This window comes from Lagopus muta, chromosome 2 (assembly GCF_023343835.1).
Source record: "Lagopus muta isolate bLagMut1 chromosome 2, bLagMut1 primary, whole genome shotgun sequence".
Lineage (NCBI taxonomy): Eukaryota > Metazoa > Chordata > Aves > Galliformes > Phasianidae > Lagopus > Lagopus muta.
This window is the reverse complement of record NC_064434.1, coordinates 96,304,963-96,322,900: the sequence shown is the minus strand read 5'-3', so window position 1 is coordinate 96,322,900 and position 17,938 is coordinate 96,304,963. Positions and strand designations below refer to the sequence as shown.

At 36.0% G+C, this 17,938-nt stretch overlaps 1 protein-coding gene across 7 annotated transcripts in view; it reads right to left on the bottom strand.

The window, feature by feature from the left end:
- Positions 1–17,938, bottom strand: part of PLCB4 (phospholipase C beta 4) — a 241,677-nt gene that overhangs the window by 6,673 nt on the left and 217,066 nt on the right. For all 7 annotated transcript variants that reach the window (XM_048938282.1, XM_048938281.1, XM_048938284.1 and 4 more), the window contains 6 exons: positions 16,927–17,042; positions 11,761–11,836; positions 6,657–6,832; positions 2,298–2,399; positions 574–631; positions 71–157 (listed from right to left, as the gene is read on the bottom strand). In XM_048938282.1, the coding sequence (XP_048794239.1) occupies positions 71–157; positions 574–631; positions 2,298–2,399; positions 6,657–6,832; positions 11,761–11,836; positions 16,927–17,042 (615 nt within the window). The remainder of the gene's footprint in view (positions 1–70; positions 158–573; positions 632–2,297; positions 2,400–6,656; positions 6,833–11,760; positions 11,837–16,926; positions 17,043–17,938) is intronic.

Here is a 17,938-nt window from a genome sequence, read left to right as displayed (position 1 = left end):
TTTATTCAGCCTCATTCTGGTCACCATTTCTACTAGCCTGCTTTTGTTTTAAGCATTTTAAATAAAATACCTGCTCATTCTGCTTTTCCAAGACTTCTAAATGCTCAAGCTGAACTTTTTTCAACTGATCCATTTCCTTTGACTGTTTCATTGCAAGCTATAAGCAAGAGAAAATATTGGGAGAAAAATGTAACACATTATTAATACAGGAAACAAAAACTTAATTGAACTTATACATATATACAGTCTTGCCTCTTCTGGATGGTACCAAAAAATCATAGGTGGCCCTTATATCACACAGTCTTAAAAAGACCAATTAATATAAAAATATATACATTTATACATATTTTACATGACATACACTATGTTGAAGTAGCAGACAACAATGAACACTAACTTTACAGATTTAAAATTTCCCTCTCATGTAGAAGTTAGATCTTTATACCACAAGTATGTGGAACTAAGCAAGGAATAACATTTGTTTGTTTGTTTACTAGAGCTGTATTCTCAGCACAGAAGTGAAAATGAACATCCAGAAATAGTGTCCATTGACTTTGTCAAGGTTATAGTTACCCTTTTTCTCTCTTCCAGGAACTTTTTCGTGTTGCTGCTGTTCAATTCTCTGACTCTTCTGAAAAGATACAAACATTGTCCATGAAGACTTACTGAAAAAAGAAACTCAAAGGCATCAACAGAGAGAATCATAAAATATATTTTAGTTTCAGAATACGTGGGGTTAGTGGTAAGTCAAACACGGTCCTGGCTTTTACAGCTCACTGTTTCCAATTACCTTACAGTGTGATTGAAGGCTTGAAAAGAGATGAAGATGGGTGCGAATTAAATTTGACTTTTTCCCTTACTGAAGAATAGTGGATGGAAATTAAAAAACTGTTAATTCATTTGCATATCTTTTATTGCACACTCTATATATCCAAATTAATTTAGAGCAAAGTGCTGTATCTCTAACAGTAGTAAAGGGAAAAAATATCTGATGATGATATGTAATGTTAGTTTAGCAGTGCTTCAAGGTTCTTAAACATATTACTTGTACAAAAAATATGAATATACAATTACTATTTACATATGAGACCAAGATGTAAGTGTCTCTTCTTAGGATTTTTTGTTATGAAATGTATCAGAATATCATAACAAATCAGACTAAATGCAAACCTAAAAACCAGAACTGCATTCAAATACGAGAACAGATTTGGCTAGGAATTTTTACTGGAGGTCTTACATAAACTAAGCATACAGTTACCAAGGCCTCTGACAATTAATCTGCCTGATAAGCCAGGAGTTTGTAACACTCAAGGGGTTCAATTTAGCAGGAATAAGTCCAAGCCTTTTGACCAACACAGTCCAGTAACAAGGAGGGAATGTAAAGAGAAAAGAATGAGTCAGATGGCAAGCCTAAAGTGAAGAGGAAACTTTGAAATCTTACAAGACATCATCATGTAGATTCTGCTTCTATCTGCTTACTTGGAAACTAAAGTAGCTACAAAGCAAATCAATTCTCCAAAAAGTCTCAGTAGCTAGCACTGGCAGCTCTTTCTCTAGTCTCTCAAGTCAATTAAGACCATCTTCCCCAAATGTGCTGTGAATAACCCACTTATACAAATACAACAGTGCTCTTGGTTAGCTGAGCCTGGATGTAGATCACATTCCCAGTACTGGCACATAATAAGAAAAAGAATGGCTCAGTTCAGGAGCAGAGTATAAACGTGTGCTGTTGTACAGTGCATCTCCAGCTTCTTCACTCCTACTTCTCATCACCCTCTCCACTTACTATCGTCACTTTTAGCTCCCTTTCACTCCTGCTTTGTATTCAACTCCTCTTCCATTTGTCAGTACAAAAGGGAGAAAACCTTTCACTGGTACCACCTCCTGTGTGTTAAGTGATACTGCCACTCCAGTTATTCTAAGTCCACCTAGCACCAAACCTCATACTCCCACTTCAGAATAGTCCTAATTTCATTAAAAAAGCAACAGCAAAGAAGTACACTGCACTTATATGCACAGTCGTTACAATCATTAGACCTACACCAGTCACTCACCGCTGATACATATGAAGTTAAGAACCTCTCTATTTCCCCAACTAGGACAAAACAATTATTAAAACAATAGACATGAGAAAAGTAACATCTTTCTTAAAACAGTAATCTAAAATACATATTTAGAACACTCATCAGATGTTTCCCTACATAAAAGTGTGCTTTTAACAGAATTAAATCTGTGAGTTCACCTTTCAGATTTGGACAGTGTTCTTCCTTTTTCAAGAAAGAAGCTCTGATACTTACCTCTCTCTTTCTGCTTTGTTTTTGATAGATTTATCTTGGCTTATGGCTTTGCTGTTCTCCATAGATATTTTAGCCTGGTTTGCACGCATCTCCTTGCTTTCCCTAGGCAAAACCAAAGAAAACCATTAATGCCCAAAGTACAATCACTAATGAAATTGGTTTCCTGTTGTTACTCTACATTGTAGTTTATTTTGTACTTGAAGCATTAGGGATAAGGAAAGACTGGGCCATATAAAAATTGCTTTCCTTTGGGTAGACTTCATTTGAGACAATTTGAGCAAGTATCCAGAAATCTCCATTTGTCACAGAGAATATAGTTGTAAAGATGAGCTCCAAGCATTCACACTTCAAATGTTATTATGAGGTAGACAATATTCCTTTCTCTTTAATACAATAGGAGATATCTGAGTAAGAGCTACCATCAGCTATGAAAATGAAACTTGTTTAGTACCTATCCTGCACTCCGAATAGGACTGCAACAGTACTAGTACTTGTTGGTTGTGGTATGAGCTGACAGCCATCTTGTCAAGACTTCTACTTTGGGACTGAGAAGAGTCTTATGTTTAGACTGTGGTCAGGTCTGTGCTTATTTTCTCCTGATGACTCAGTGAACCTTGAAGCCTATTCTGTGAAACTAGGTTGTGTCAGGAGAGTCAGTAAAGTCATTGTTCATTGCTGGAAGTAACAGCACAGATGATGACTTTCAGAAACAGCTTATGAACTGTGAGCGAGTGGAATTCAGCTCTTCTTCAGGCTGGGTAAAGCAGCCACACTACAGAAAGGCCTTCCCTGAAGGCTAGCTCTTGCTTTCTGCCTGCTCAATATTCTGGCTCTGGCAGCTCTTGATATTAAGTGCTTATTTAAACAGGAATAATATATGGAAATTAGACAGTGGATAACTGGCAATAATAATTGTGAAGTCCCCAGTAGTGCAAAAGCATCTAAAAGTCACAGGCTGAAAGCCAAGGCAGTGCCTCAGTTTCTCTTCCTGGATGTGATCTTAGAGTGCCAAACAACTGTACTTACAACCCAGAATATTAAGTGTTTAATATGCACAGGAAGGGTGTGGCAAAGAACAAAGTGCTTAATTTAACAAAATGTTGTTACTGAATTTCTTATGCTTTCCTTAATCACTAGAAGTCATTAAACAGCATGAGGAAATTTTGTTCCATGATTTATATTTTCCATATTTTGAATTTTATTAAAGAAATGCAGCACTCTCTTTTTATCCAAACAGTCATGAGTTGAAACATTTCCAGAATGAAGATTTTAAAACAGTAGCAACAGAGTAAAAACAGGATAGAGCTCTAAAAATGTTCACTTGACAGCACATTTCATTCTAGCAATCCTTTCTCCAAATAAAAGTTTTATTTTCTAAACTGAGTTTGAAGTAATTTTCAAGTAAACTGCCTTAAGAGCAGTTCCGAAGTTATCTATTTTTATTTCTGTACACAGGGATATGAAAAATGTTCAGCGTGGGTGCTGAAACTGATTTAATCTATTTGCATCAGATATAATTTCAGAGTGAAAAAAGTTAGGAGGATTAGAGGACTACTGTGCAACACTGATGATTTCAAAATAAAGCTTCAGCCACAGATATGGCTGGAAGAGCCAAAGCCTGTCTGCATGTCACTGCTCTGTTCTGGCAGCTGTGATTTAGCTCTCAGTTGCACTGCTAACAAGTCCTCATGGTGTTTTTTGTTTCCGCTGCTTGCAAGAAGTAAAAAATATTTTTAGTAGAAGACAAGAAAAATCTTATTTTCCTCTTAAAATCACCAAGGAACATTTGTAGGGACTACTCTTTGTTTCTAAAATAGCGTTCCCCAAAGATGTGGTCAGAGTTTTTCGCATCAGTTCCCTGCCAAACTGCCTGATGCTGAGCTTCACACCAAGTCCCAAATTCAAGCCGTGCTGCCGTGGCTGGCAGCACTATGTCACGGCAGAGAACTCCCTCCTGCTCAGAGGTGACAGGGATACCCTAGTCAAAGTTATTTGCAAAATGCAGATAAGCCAGGAAGGTAAAGAAAGAAAGGATTCTGAAAAAGCACACAATCAACTGCAAGATTTAACTGCTGATTTCCTACAGTATCATGCTGACTGAAATGCTGAAATTTGTACAGGCATATTCTAAGAGGATACAAGAGTTTAAACACTCTTAAATAAGCTTATCTCTGGAATTTATACATACATTTAGATTACACTGAAGTGTGCTAATTTGTCACAAAGTCTTGTTTGGATAACTATATAGTTTCTCTCTCATGTTATTCAATTTCATAATGCTGCAGACATTAGCTTCAGGTCCTCAATCTCTGAAATGCTGCAAACTCACTACATTCAAGTCAGTAAAGCTAAACCATGTGGGCAGGTAGAGGGGGATGGCACCCCTGGAGTTCAGTAAGCTTCAGATTTTTAGTAGTTACTGCTGTCTTCTGCTTTGTTTTTAAATGAGCTGAAAGCATGAACTGCAATTGCTTTTCTCTGTGCACACGATGGGAAACTACCCACCCTGCAGCAGATAGCTACATCGTTTTATATGACTGATCTTTCCTACCAACTCCGTGTTCTCTTTTATGATAGCTTCTCATTACTTCAGCTCATGGAGAGAAAAGCAGTGAGAACAGCACACTGACAGAATGACCCACCTCCCATGCTGCACTCAAATAGACTTTTCTTCTCCTATGGTCACAAATTCCTCTGAAATATTAATACACTGAGATACACTCTCACATTTGTTTTACATACAAAATCCCCAGTCTGCACATACAAACTCCTGAATAAGCAGAAAAGAACTAATTGCAATGAACAAAGCAAAAAGAAATTGAAAGGTTGTAACTCCTGGGACAGCTGAGAAAATAAAGTACATTTATCAGGATGTAGATTTTGAGCTCTGGCAATCAGTAACTCTGAAAATAGAACAATATGTAGACTGAACACAGACAATTTTTAACAATAGCAAAATCCACTGATCAGAGCATACGAAGCACTTACAAGAAATTATATAGGGCCATTTAAACAACAACAGGGATGCAGAAATTCTAAACACAAAGACATGAAAAAAAATGCCCCCCTCCGCCTACCCTTTTTTTTATTTTTTAACTTAGCCCTAGTGTAGATCTAATGGATTCCCACAGTGTTGGCCTTAAAGGTTATGGAGAGAATGTATGGAAGGCAAACACAAATTTACTTTCGAAAAGATGAATAAAAGAAATCATATTTCATGAGCAGGTAAAACATTAGAAGAATATCTTCCAAGCACTGCAATAAGCTTCATATAAGACAGAAAACTGGACTCTCCAAACCAAAGAGAACTAATTTCTCTGGGCCAGTGCAGTTCAGTATGATTCAAAGGTACAGTACCAAAGGTAGTTACCTTCCTCCAAGGAGAGTTTTTTGAACAATGCATTTATATTATGAAGTAAGAATTCTTGAAGTTTAGTTTGGGGTACATACTGAAAGACAGCTAGAATACATGGGTTAACACAGAGATTAACATAAAGATGAGCTCACTAAAAGCTCTTGGCTGTGACAATTGTCTGTTGGATGGAAAACTTGCGTGCCCCAGCATGTGTTCTTTCTGGTGCAAAAATAAGCTGCTTTTTTCAGTCAGGACTTTAAAAATGTAATTTATTTATTCATTTTTCCCTACTCTTTTGATGTGAAAGATGCTGATGACAATTGCATATGAATATGTTCACACACACACATACTGCATTCATGTGCTGTTAATCTGCTTCACATAATAGATCATGGCAGAATATAATGACATCTGTACTTACTACAATTTTTAGCAGACTGGATACTCTTTGTATTTAATTTCTTTTAATTTGAAATGAGCAGGACAGTCAATCACTTAAGTAGCATCAGTGGCGTCATGCAGTATCATCTGCATCTCCAGTGACTGACAGGATATTGTTAGTCTAATGTAGCTTGGTATTATCATTACTCCACTATTACTATTTTTACAATCGTTTGTTTCATGGATCTTTCTTGTAACCACCAATGCTATAAACATACGTATTCAGAACTGCTAGTAACTTCAAAAGATATTCTGTATTTGATATTTCTCAGTTTCCAGGCCTTGAATTCAAGTTCCTAGGCAAAGTGCAAGCACATTCACAGCTGAATGCAAACTGCCACCACTTCATCACATCCAGTGCCTTTCAATGAAGTTCACATAACCTAAACCAGCCAAGAAGCCCACTCCCACATTACTCTATTACCTGATGACTTAGTTTTCTTCTCCCACACACACAGTACAGCATCTTTGACAGCAGTACAAGAACTATAAACATAAGAAATAGAGCATTCTACACAACAAGCATGAGTCAATCCATCCTCAGGTAGCACTGCCCTGCTTACCTGTCATGTGAAAATTTTAGCTGCTGGGTCTGTTGTTCATGAGCATTAATCAGCAGTTTCTTCAGTAGTTCACACTGTTGGTTCAAGTGTAAATCACGGATTTCTTGCTCTTCTGCACTATGCGTATTGATCATCTCAGACCACTCTTTAGTGTGCTGTGCCACAATCTCTTTGACCTGTAGAAAAAGAACAGCAGATTTGCCAGTGGTTCTCAGGCTATAACATCAACTGTTACTGCTGCTGAAGATGATGTGGAGACAGTCATAACAAAGACTCTGGAGAATGCAGCTAAAACACAAAAATGAAGTTACAGAAGTAAAATTGCTTCAAAGAATAATGAAACCACTGAGGACACCACAGTGTATTATAAAAACAAAGAAACCCACACCATTAAGACTATTACCTAAAGCGTCCTCATTAAATTGGCTGTATTTATGCTCTTGACTATACTAACATTATTTTAAAACATTCTCAACAACATTCATTATAAAAATGCTGCCATATTCTTGGTTTTAAGGAAAAAATATATATTAAGAATATTGAAATTAAAAATGGGAAAAAAAAACTAGTAAACAGGATTTCTCTGAGGGCTTAAGTACAGCCTTGGATTTTGTGGAGACTGTTTTATAAACATTCATTTTTACAGAGAAATCCTGTATTGATACAACCTGAATCTTAGGATAGACTACATATCTTTCTTTTATATTCATTAAGTCAGCAGGGAATCTGACAAGTATTCTTCTTGTGTTTATCTCCCAAGACTCACAAGAATAAAGAGATTAAAGTTTTGGAAAGTTCCCAAGAGACAATGTGAAGAAGTCTAAACCACCAGAGTTGTTCTGGCAATAATATACCATGCTCAATGATTTAAAAAAGAAGCTAATAGAAAGATACATTTTATTATCCTTTAATAATAATCTTTGGATATTTTGACAAGCTATCCCACTTTTCCATAAATGGTATATAAAATGTGCCTTATAAAAAATAAACCTACTGTCAGACAGTCATTTCCAGTGCTACTATGGTAACTAATAGCATTTGGGTCGCCTTCTACAAAAAGCTAAACCTTACTCTTCAAATTAAAAAACTGCTTCAAGATTGCTCAGAAATGGAGAGATTAATGCCAGTATTTTAGATGTGGGCCTGCAGTAGCTCTGCATAATGCAGAACACACTGTTGTGCACACTCTGGTGATAGTGAAAGAAAAGGGCACTTAAAAAGCACCAGAGCAAGTAATTTCATAAAAGAACAGGGTGATTACTACTACTTGAAAGCAAGACCTGCATTTAATTACAGTTAAATACGTGTTCCATATCAGAACAGATACAATTTGGGGCAGAAGCATCTGACAGAACACTACTTCGAGTGTTCTGCAGCTGTCAGGAAAAGAAACAAACAACAAAAGCACTTTGAGGCAGAACATTGGTAGGACTAATATAGGCCTAATTCATCATGGTATTTAGGTCTGAATTTATCTTCAGCAAAACAATTAATACTTAATTTTGTGCAGATGGGTCAGTGTACACTAAATCAAAACGTACGAGCTACTAAGTGATACATGCACTGAAGGATATGGTGCAGTCTGGGGAGCTAATATCTTTATTAAGAAGTTCCTAACGCAGTGCTGTCTTCACAGACATAAAAACAAGTTCTAAAGATCCAGTTTTAAAACAAGGCAAAATAAATGCTTGCAAGTTGGTAAGGAAAAAGCACTCATTTTTTGGATGGCATTACAGAAAACTTAAGGGGCAGATAGCTTTTCACCTCTAGCACTTACCTACATCACTTCTATTTGAAGCAAGCTTAATCTAAGCTCCTTATAATGCTGAGTGGACAATTTCAAAGCAAGATTAATCAAATTTTTGAAATAAGCATTTTCTGGACATCCTTCTTTAAGATCTACAGCACTTCAAACAACTAGACACTTCAATTAAAATTTCAAATAAAATAAAAATAGTGAAACAAATAAATGTATAAGTAGTGGAAAACTTGGTGGAAGTATTTTGTGACTTAACTGAAAAAAAACTGCCACAAAGCCCAACGAAATTAAGAAAAGAATCAAGTGCCAATTGCAAATGTTTAATGTGATCACTGTTCCTAAATGGTTGATAAACACATAAACTACAGAAGAAAATGAAGGCAGGAATCCAGCATCTCAGATATGCTGATACCAAAGCAGAAAACCACAGAGAGACTTAAGCATGGCAGTATTAAGTATTTAATCTGAAAATATAGGAAATAAGAATAATATAACATTGACTGTGCTCATGGACAAACATGCTACTAAACTCAACTCAGCATGCAGACTAAGAAGTAGGTATGGCTGCTTCCAAAACAAGTTTTTCGCTGGGTGTGGGAAAGGGAAGGTCTCTTTTTTTAATGCATATCATGCAAACTCGAAGTCTTACTTCAGGGAAAGCAAGATATAGCCTGGTGAGAAGGATAAAAGGGATTTGCTGAACAACTGTTACAAGATTTGAAATATACAATTTGACCGTGATTGAGATGACCTTAGAACTCAAGGCCATTAAATCATGTGAAATCCAATTTTGCCACAGATCTGTGATACACTTCCAAGTTCAGATGTAATAAATTCCATGTACATCCCTGCTTTTCTCCAATTTATTACCATCACAGTAAAAAATGACTATTGCAATTGCATTGCGCTCTTGTCCTACTTAAGGTAGTGTTGCTTACCTAAAGTGATAAGAAAAATAACCATGAGGTAACTAATTTTTCCTGCCCTACAGACCATTTGTAATCCTGTCCTTTCATCTGCTCCTTCTCTGTGCCTAAGAGACTAATTAAAATCTTGATTGGAAACTTTCTTTTGCATAGGATATATGCAAGATGTTTCTTTAGTCACTAAGTTCAAGCAGGAATAATCTTTGAAGTAATCTTTTTTCTTCTCTTTTCATCCTCAGCTTGAGTGGGACCTACATTTTCAATGCATGGGAGTAATTTCCGTCTGCTTCAGTAGATGTGTGTGTAATACATTGGGACATTCAGGTTTAATCTTAGGCCAAACTTGAGCTGCATATTTTCTTATGACAAGAAGACTTTTGTAGATGAAAAGGTCTCTGGTGCTAAAACTGTACATGTATACTGTGACAGAGTTGCACTGGAGGACATGAGCTGTAATTAAAACTGAACTACAGTACCATTTGATTCCAAATTAGTGGAGCAAATACTGAGAACTGCCAAACAACTGTTAATTAATCAAAGTCCCATGATATCAGTGCACTGCATCCAGCATTTTAGAATTTCATCTAATTTAATTGCACCTACATTCATCTAGGATAAAAGTTAATTTCCCTATGGTCTTGATCACTGTTTTCCAACTTGTTGCTTCCAAACCTCTGAATGATCTCTGGGAATAATTCAAGGGCCTACACACAGTAACTGAAACAAAAGGAGTCTGTGAGAATACTAAAACTGATACGGAAAATCGTGATGGAACCACAGCAAGCAAGATATTGAAAACCACTAACCTAGAGAAAACCACAGATGTAGAATTGAAGAGGTATTCTTCACAAGTTACCCAACACATAGAGGCTTGTCATTTCAAAGGAGCTTACTTTTAAGTCTCCTCTGAATATGTCATCCTAAAACCTGACATGGGAGTGGACAAAAGTCAACCTTTTTTACAGGTACAGATTACATTTAAACAAAATGGTTTGAAAGCCGGATTAAAAAAAAAAAAAAAAAAAAAAGAACTCAGAAACTACATATATCTGTGGAAAGGGAAAATATGAGTCATAGGATTTGGAAGATTAATGAACACTTGGATGTCCTTTGTACATGTATCAGACTCCTTAACTCCAGACACAAGTGGGAAGTGAAGATCACAGCAAAGAATTTTCTACACAGTATAACTCCCAATGAGTTTTGGAGCTTATGTCTAGGTGATAGGGACCTAGTGCTCCTCAGAGAGTTTCTTCACTAGGAAATGAGTGAAATATTTTTTGTCCACAAGTTTTTTTCCTTTTTTCTTTTTTAAGAAAACACTTCTGGACTCTTAATTGGAGAAGGAAATAGGAAGATGAGAAAGGTACTCTAGATTTTTTTTCAGGGGGTTATCCTAAGCCTATGGCTGAAAAAGCACCAAAAATAAACAACTCTTATTTGAAAAAAACAGGGTGTTCTTTACATTCATGTAAAGTGAAAAAATCATGAAGTAAGAGCATCAAATAATAAAATCAGGAGAAGAAAAGCTGAAAACAACCTTAATTCCCTAATTTTCTAAGTCTCAAAAGTTGTGGCCGTTTTGTTTGTATTTCCTATACTCACCTGATTTGTTCCACAGATTTCAGCTTTTACATTAGCACTCCTACTTACACACTGTGTTCACTCTCCTGCAATCTTCTCCCTTCAGCCACTTTGTACATGGATGTGTCTTACAGTGTTCCTGCTACCCTCTATTTGGAATATCTTTCAGAAACTTGAAAGCATGTCAAAAAGTGGTAGATAAAACTTTTAAGGAAAGTATGAAGCCAATGAGCATAGTATTAGCATAGAGGTTGCTCTGCGCAACTCAACATGAACAAAGAATCACAACTTGAAAAAAGTTCTTTTAAATGAACTGGACTTGGCCTCTGAGCAATTTTATTCTCTAGCACCTTGAAGAGAACAACAGAAATATTTCCTGGAGAAAAAAAAAAAGAGTACAAATAAGAAGGCACTTGGCTCAAGAACAACTTCAGACTTTTGCTTTCTTCGGAGGCAGGAGAAACACTAGTAAGTGTCACCCATGGTGATATGGATGGAAAATGAAAAAGAAACTTCTTTATGTATATAGTATGGGAATGTATCTAGCATCCAAACTTCTCTTTGTTTAGTTAGAACTGACATAAATGACCAGTTTTGCTTTATAAGGCACGCATATGGTGCTTTCTTCAATAAGTGTTAAAAGAGCAGGAAATTGATGCTGCTTTTTAGATATTTTTTCAAAGAAGCACTTTTAGACAATTGATTACTCCCATTCTTTTTGACATGTCATTATTGCTAAAAATCATTCATATGCTTCCAAGAAAGTAAAACACCACTTGAGTCTCAAAATCTCTATTTCAGACATTGCATGTGTTAAAATTGGCTGTTTGCTTACCTTAGATTTGTGATCTGACGTTAGTGCCTGAATTTTAATTTCAGTTTCTTTCTTCAATTCGACACAATTACTTCCTCTAAAAAAAGCAAAATCGCAAATGTGTGCCACAAGTTAAACATCTTCCCATCCAGACAGCTCTTACTAATTAAAATGTTAATCAATGTTGAAGTGCTACAGCATATTGGAATGAAATTATTTCTTCTGGTAATTTATTCACAACTTACAAAACATTGTTGGATTAATGATCATCCAATTCAAACACCACACAATTAATTCTAGATTGCCCCTGCAATATTCTGTTGCTGAGGATATGACAAACATCTTCATTTATAGTACTTTGTTTCATTTTAAGACCTAAAATATCTTGCTAAGAGAATCCAGATCCTGTCTGAAAATTTACAAGCATCTTCATTACATCGCCATGATTTATCCTCTGATTTAAAAGTCATTTTTGTTACTGTTTTGAGGAAAAGAAAATAAACTTGCTTGAATAACTGTCTCATAGTAGTTTGGGCATGCTTAATTTGAATGACTGCTGACAGTCTAAGTAAGCTGCTGTGGGAAAACAGAATCGAAAGGGTTGCAAAGAATTGGCCTCATTACCCTTGCAAATTACATTGGTCCATGTAGATGAATCCAAGACATTAAATACCTTATGTGACTTGAAAACGATAAATCTTAAGACAGCCCTCACCCTTGCAATAGGTAATACAGCATGGTCTTTATGCTTGGGTAAAGTTAGCAGAGTTGAATACAAGTTGCAAAGTTTGTTTCAAGCAGGAACACCATGATTTCAAGAAGCTGGCTGGTAAAATGGCAGCAGAGGACCCATGCTGATGCTCCCTTGATTTATGTGTAGACGGATGACTTCTACCTCTCAACAAACCTAATTTTGTGGGCTGTGCATTGGGTAGGATGGACACGTAGTAAAAAACCAACAGCAATTTCAGTTACTATCTCACTTAAGTCAATGAATTTTTGCAAGCTCCATCTGAGAAGGTCCAACATTACCTATCTTTTTGCTACCCTTTATGTAGAGAAGGGTTTCCAGAAGAGAATACAAATTCACACATTGGAAGTCTCAGTTTTTCAGTTTGGAATAATACAATAAATTTAGAGGAGTCTATTTTGACAGCACTGTAAAAGTTCTATCATCTGGATCATCTGCTGACGTAAAACTATGTAATGTTACAGTGGGTGCAGCTATATTCATTTTTATAATCTTAAACTCTTAATGAAACTCTTAAAAAGTTTATAACCTACTTTAATATCAAAGTGCAGCTAAACTTACGGAAAAAGACAGAATTTAATTATCTGTTCTCTGTGAAAACAGTAGTGTGATGTGCCAAGTGTCACCACTCATTTTCGGGTCATGGTAGGAAATTTTTGGTAAAGACTTGACTCATTTGACACTTCAGAAGTAAATAAAAGCAATAGAGATAGGTTCTGATCATAGTTACCTCTGCCTGAATAAAAAACAGCTTCAAAGAAAGCATCTTTGCTTATGCACATGTGTAGCCATAATCAGAGTCTGGCTATGCATATCCTATGAGAAAGACTAATTGTTTCAAATACCAAACACCAGACTTTTCAGAGTCCTAGTCATCAAAACCATCAATTAAGCCTTCCCTGCAAATGCAATGTTTTCGTTACATCTGAAGGAAACTTTCCAGACAATCTGGACACAGCTAGAATTGTCCACAACTGCAGTGACCAAGTACATAATAAAACCATTGAGTCACAGCTAGAAACAAACATTCAGCAACAGCCCAACTCATAGTCACATGTCCATGCTCATACACATGCATACACTTGAATTACTGGACAGTTTTGATAAATCAGAAAGATCTTCACATGCCCCTCAAACTCCATTTCAGAGTGGGGACACAAGCATGCATGTCTCCATAAGCTTCTTCAAGATTTTTGAGCATTTTAAGTGTACAACAGAAATAGCACAGGGAGCAAAATCCCATCCATCTGTTGGTGAATTAGCATGTGATTAAAAATTTTACTTTGCTGAACATTATGCAGTCAACATTTGTCACACCATGTGGCAGAAGCAGACCGCAAAAAATTGCTCAACAAAGTCAGAAGACAAACTATTTTATATACCTATCAATTTTTTTTTTTTTTCAGGAAGTATCTGGCAGTTTGAATATGAATGCTTCAAAAATATTTTTAATATTTTAATATTTTTTAAATGCTCATTTATGAAGTTCATTACTTGAAAATGTCCCAAAATGATAGACAAGGAAATGGAATATGTCCTGTTCTCACTGAACCCAGGATCTCTCATTCATTAGATTTTTTCAGCCAAAAACCACTGCTTAGATCTCAGCTTGCCCTGAAATACACTGCCCTTCTGGGCTGAAGAGATGGTTCTGCCAAAGTACCTTGCTGAAGGGGGTTTCAGGGCTGCATACACAGTAATCCAGAAGGAAGCACTTAAAACACTGATGTACAACTAAGAAGCGTTTTAATAGGAAATCTGACAAGCAATTTTAATTTGGTTGGTAATAAGATACCAGTAATTACAAAACTAAAGTGCCATCAGATGATTGGCAGCTGTCAAGTCCAGGAAAATATTCAGTCATGGTAAAGAACAGTATATAGCTGTGCATTGCATTTGCTTCTGAATTAGTTACTTACAACAATCAATCAATCAAACAAACAAACAAATTAAAGGAGTCCCCATCTCCTCCAAAAACAACAACAAATCCATAACAAACAAATAACAAGTTTTGTCAATGATTTAAAATTATCATAAAGGCTCTGGAGTCCATGACAGAAGTGTTATAAGAATTAAGACACAGAAAGTAAACCGTGAAATTATGTGAAACTGGGAATCAGATTATCACTTACTTTTATATTTGCCCCAGTTCGGGCTTATTCTGGAAAGCACTGTTACATATAGCTTTTCACTATTCATTGACCAGAGACTGTCATTACCACCTTTAACTTTGTTACACACCTTCATCCGTTGTTTTGCCTCAACAAGATGAGACACTGGCCTCTGCTCAGGCCAACAGGAACACTGATCATCTCTTTTCTGAACATTATTCTGAAATAGCGGAGCACTGGGAAATTTTTCTCCCCTGAAGATAATTGCAGTACAACGTCCAGGGCTAATTTCATAATTACTGTAGTAAAATGCACTGGCTTTATTTACAAATTTGGTGCACAGTTCTTACAGCCAAAAACCTTCTTTACTCGGTGGAAATTGAATCGAAGCCAAATTAAATTAATTTGTCCTATAGTCAATCTTTCTTGGGAGAATTAGTCTTTTACTGGAAAGATCTACATAGATTATGAATATTTTACAGAATTATAGAATGGCTTAGTTTGGATGGGACCTTAAAGATTATCTACTTCCAACCCCCTGCCATGTGCAGGGTTGCCAACTGCTCTATCAGGCTGCCCAGGATCCTCATCCAACCCATCTTTGAATCTACAACTTCTCTGGACAGCCTGTGCCAGAGCCCTCTGAATAAAAAAATTATTCCTAACATCTAACCTAAATCTCTTCTCTTTTAGTTTAAAGCCATTTCTCTTCGTCCCGTCACTATCAGACCATGTAAAAAGTCAGTCCCCCTCCAGATTATAACCTCCCCTCAAGTAATGGAAGGCTGCAATGAGACCTCCCCAGAGCTCTCTTTTTCCCAAACTAAACAAGACCAACTCCCTCAACACATCTTCTTATGAGAGGTGAGATCTGAGCAGTTTTTCTTAGCTGAAACAATCTAATGAATGAGAGATCCTGGGTTCAGTGAGTACATACTGGGTTCAGTGAGGACATATTCCATTTCCTTGGCTATCATTTTGGGACATTTTCAAGTAATAAATTTTGTAAATGAGCATTTAAAATATATTTTTGAAGCATTCATATTCAAATTGCCAGATACTTCCTGAAAAAAAATTTTTTTGATAGGTATATAAAAGCGTTTTATCCACCTAATATTTGAGCCTTCAAATCCATATCTTTCCAATTTAGATATAAAGATGGATATGTACTTGGGTGCTATCAATTCTCCTTTCTTGGAAAAAATATGCATGATATTTTTTAAAAGTTTACATAATCTTTTCATTATTTAGTGAAGAGAATTTTCCTTACCTTTCTCACTTCAGACACTTTTATTTCTGTTCTAAGTGTACTGAATAGACAACCAAGTATTTTAAAAAAACCCATCATTCCAAATAATTAAAAAAAACCTAAAAAGTATTTGTGTAAGAAACCAATGCTAAAGATGCATTTACATTCAGCATCCAGTTAGCAAGTGGTTACCAGCTGCTGTAGTCTGATGGTAACAGTGTTCATTTTAGACTAACTGTTAGCATAACTTTATATAGAATTAAGTAAACCAATTGCTGCTTAAAGTCCTGGTATTATAAAACAAACTGCTATCTCAAAGAAATTATAGCCATGGGGTGAAACATAGAGGAGACTCTGCTGCCAGATTAAATACTAGCAGCAAGATAGCAATAAGTCCTGTCATATTATCCCACATGGGTCTACAAGAAGGACATTTTACTGAAGTCATCAGTATGTTCTGTGAACTTTTCTGAGATTAAGAGATTCACATGGATAAAGGCCACGACTTCAGATACTGCAAACCAAAGCAGCTTTACCCAAGTCAAAGGATTAATAGCAATTTATCCCAGCTGAGTATCTAAAGGTGTTGTTTTTTGTTGTTGGTTTTTTTTCTGTTGTTGTTAAAAAGAAATTTCAATTTGACAGCATGGCAGAGCTCTACTATTTTAAAATGCTCAGGATTAGAAGCTATTTTTTTCCTCAGATCAAATCATTGCCTCCTCCTGATCAGTAGAACTGTTGAGGGCATTAGTCATCTCCTACTGAATACAACAGACACATTCCTGGAAAAAGGTAGTGAGACCAGATCAGGACAAGGAAATTAACATTTCTGGCAACTCTTTTGCTTTTATATTTCACATACTGACAGTAGAAAACTAGAGAAAGGCAAACTGAGTACAACATTTATGGCCCATGGCTAAAGCCTTCAAGCAGCTCAAACTCAGTTGAGATGTAGGATGCTGGTTCAAGCTGCAGTTCATTCATTTGAATGACCTTTTTTACAAATGTTTTCTTCCAGACCACAGAAGCATAAAAACTATTTTTAGTCTATTAAAAACATTAAAATAATATCTTACCCCTTCTTCTTGATTGCCTTCTCTAACATTTTCTCGTATGATACCTTTTCTTTATCATATTGTGCCACTATTTTGTCAATTTGTGTGCAGTGCAACTTCTGCATAGCGCTGTGCTCCTGGAAAACAGTAGGACCTCACAATTAGATTGCTGGATTTTTAATGTTTAGTTTTCTTACAGTGTAAAATTATCAGTGTATGAACAGATAACTTTGACAATGGAATTTAATCCGGTTTAGCCATCTGGTATTTAATTTCCAGATATTCCACCATAAGTGATACAGCAGTTCTCCTTTTCAGAAAAATGAAAATCTATACTGTACCTTAAAAATATAATATATGGTTACTTTAAAACATAAGAATGATGGAAAAAAATGCCAGCTATTACTATTCATTTAACTTTATCTTTTGAATAAATGCCCATTTAAATACAACATTAGAAAAATCGTATTTACAAGCTCATGTAACACCATTTAAGGGGAAGATTAAGGGGATTAAGGGGAACAAATCTCATCCCAATCCCCTTCCCCTATGTATCTTGCATTGAATAAAGCACTAGCCTGTTGGCCATTATAAAACAGAATAAAGTTATAAATCCCAAAAACAATAGCTAAAAATTAAATCTTTAATTGAAAGTTCTGAAAATCTGGTCTACAACTCCCCTAACAACAACAGCAATCTCATCATTAAGAAATTCTGTACTGTTGCAGAGCATCTCCCTGTCCAAGCAATAGAAAGCAGTGCAATGTGATGCTCAACTACACATGCAGCCCACTGCAAACAACCACTGCCTTTTTTTTTTCTTTTTTTTTTCTCCACCCAACCAATATAGCACACCTTGACAAACTGGAAGTAAAGAGCTACTCATGGAGTATTTCACCCCAGTGATAACCCAGTGTCACTACAGTTATGTGATTTACACTGAAGAAGTGAACTGTAAGAAGTTAATCCATGGAAGGGAGTAAAAAACTTTTTATATAATGAAAAGAGGAATCATCAAAGCAATCACTTGGGT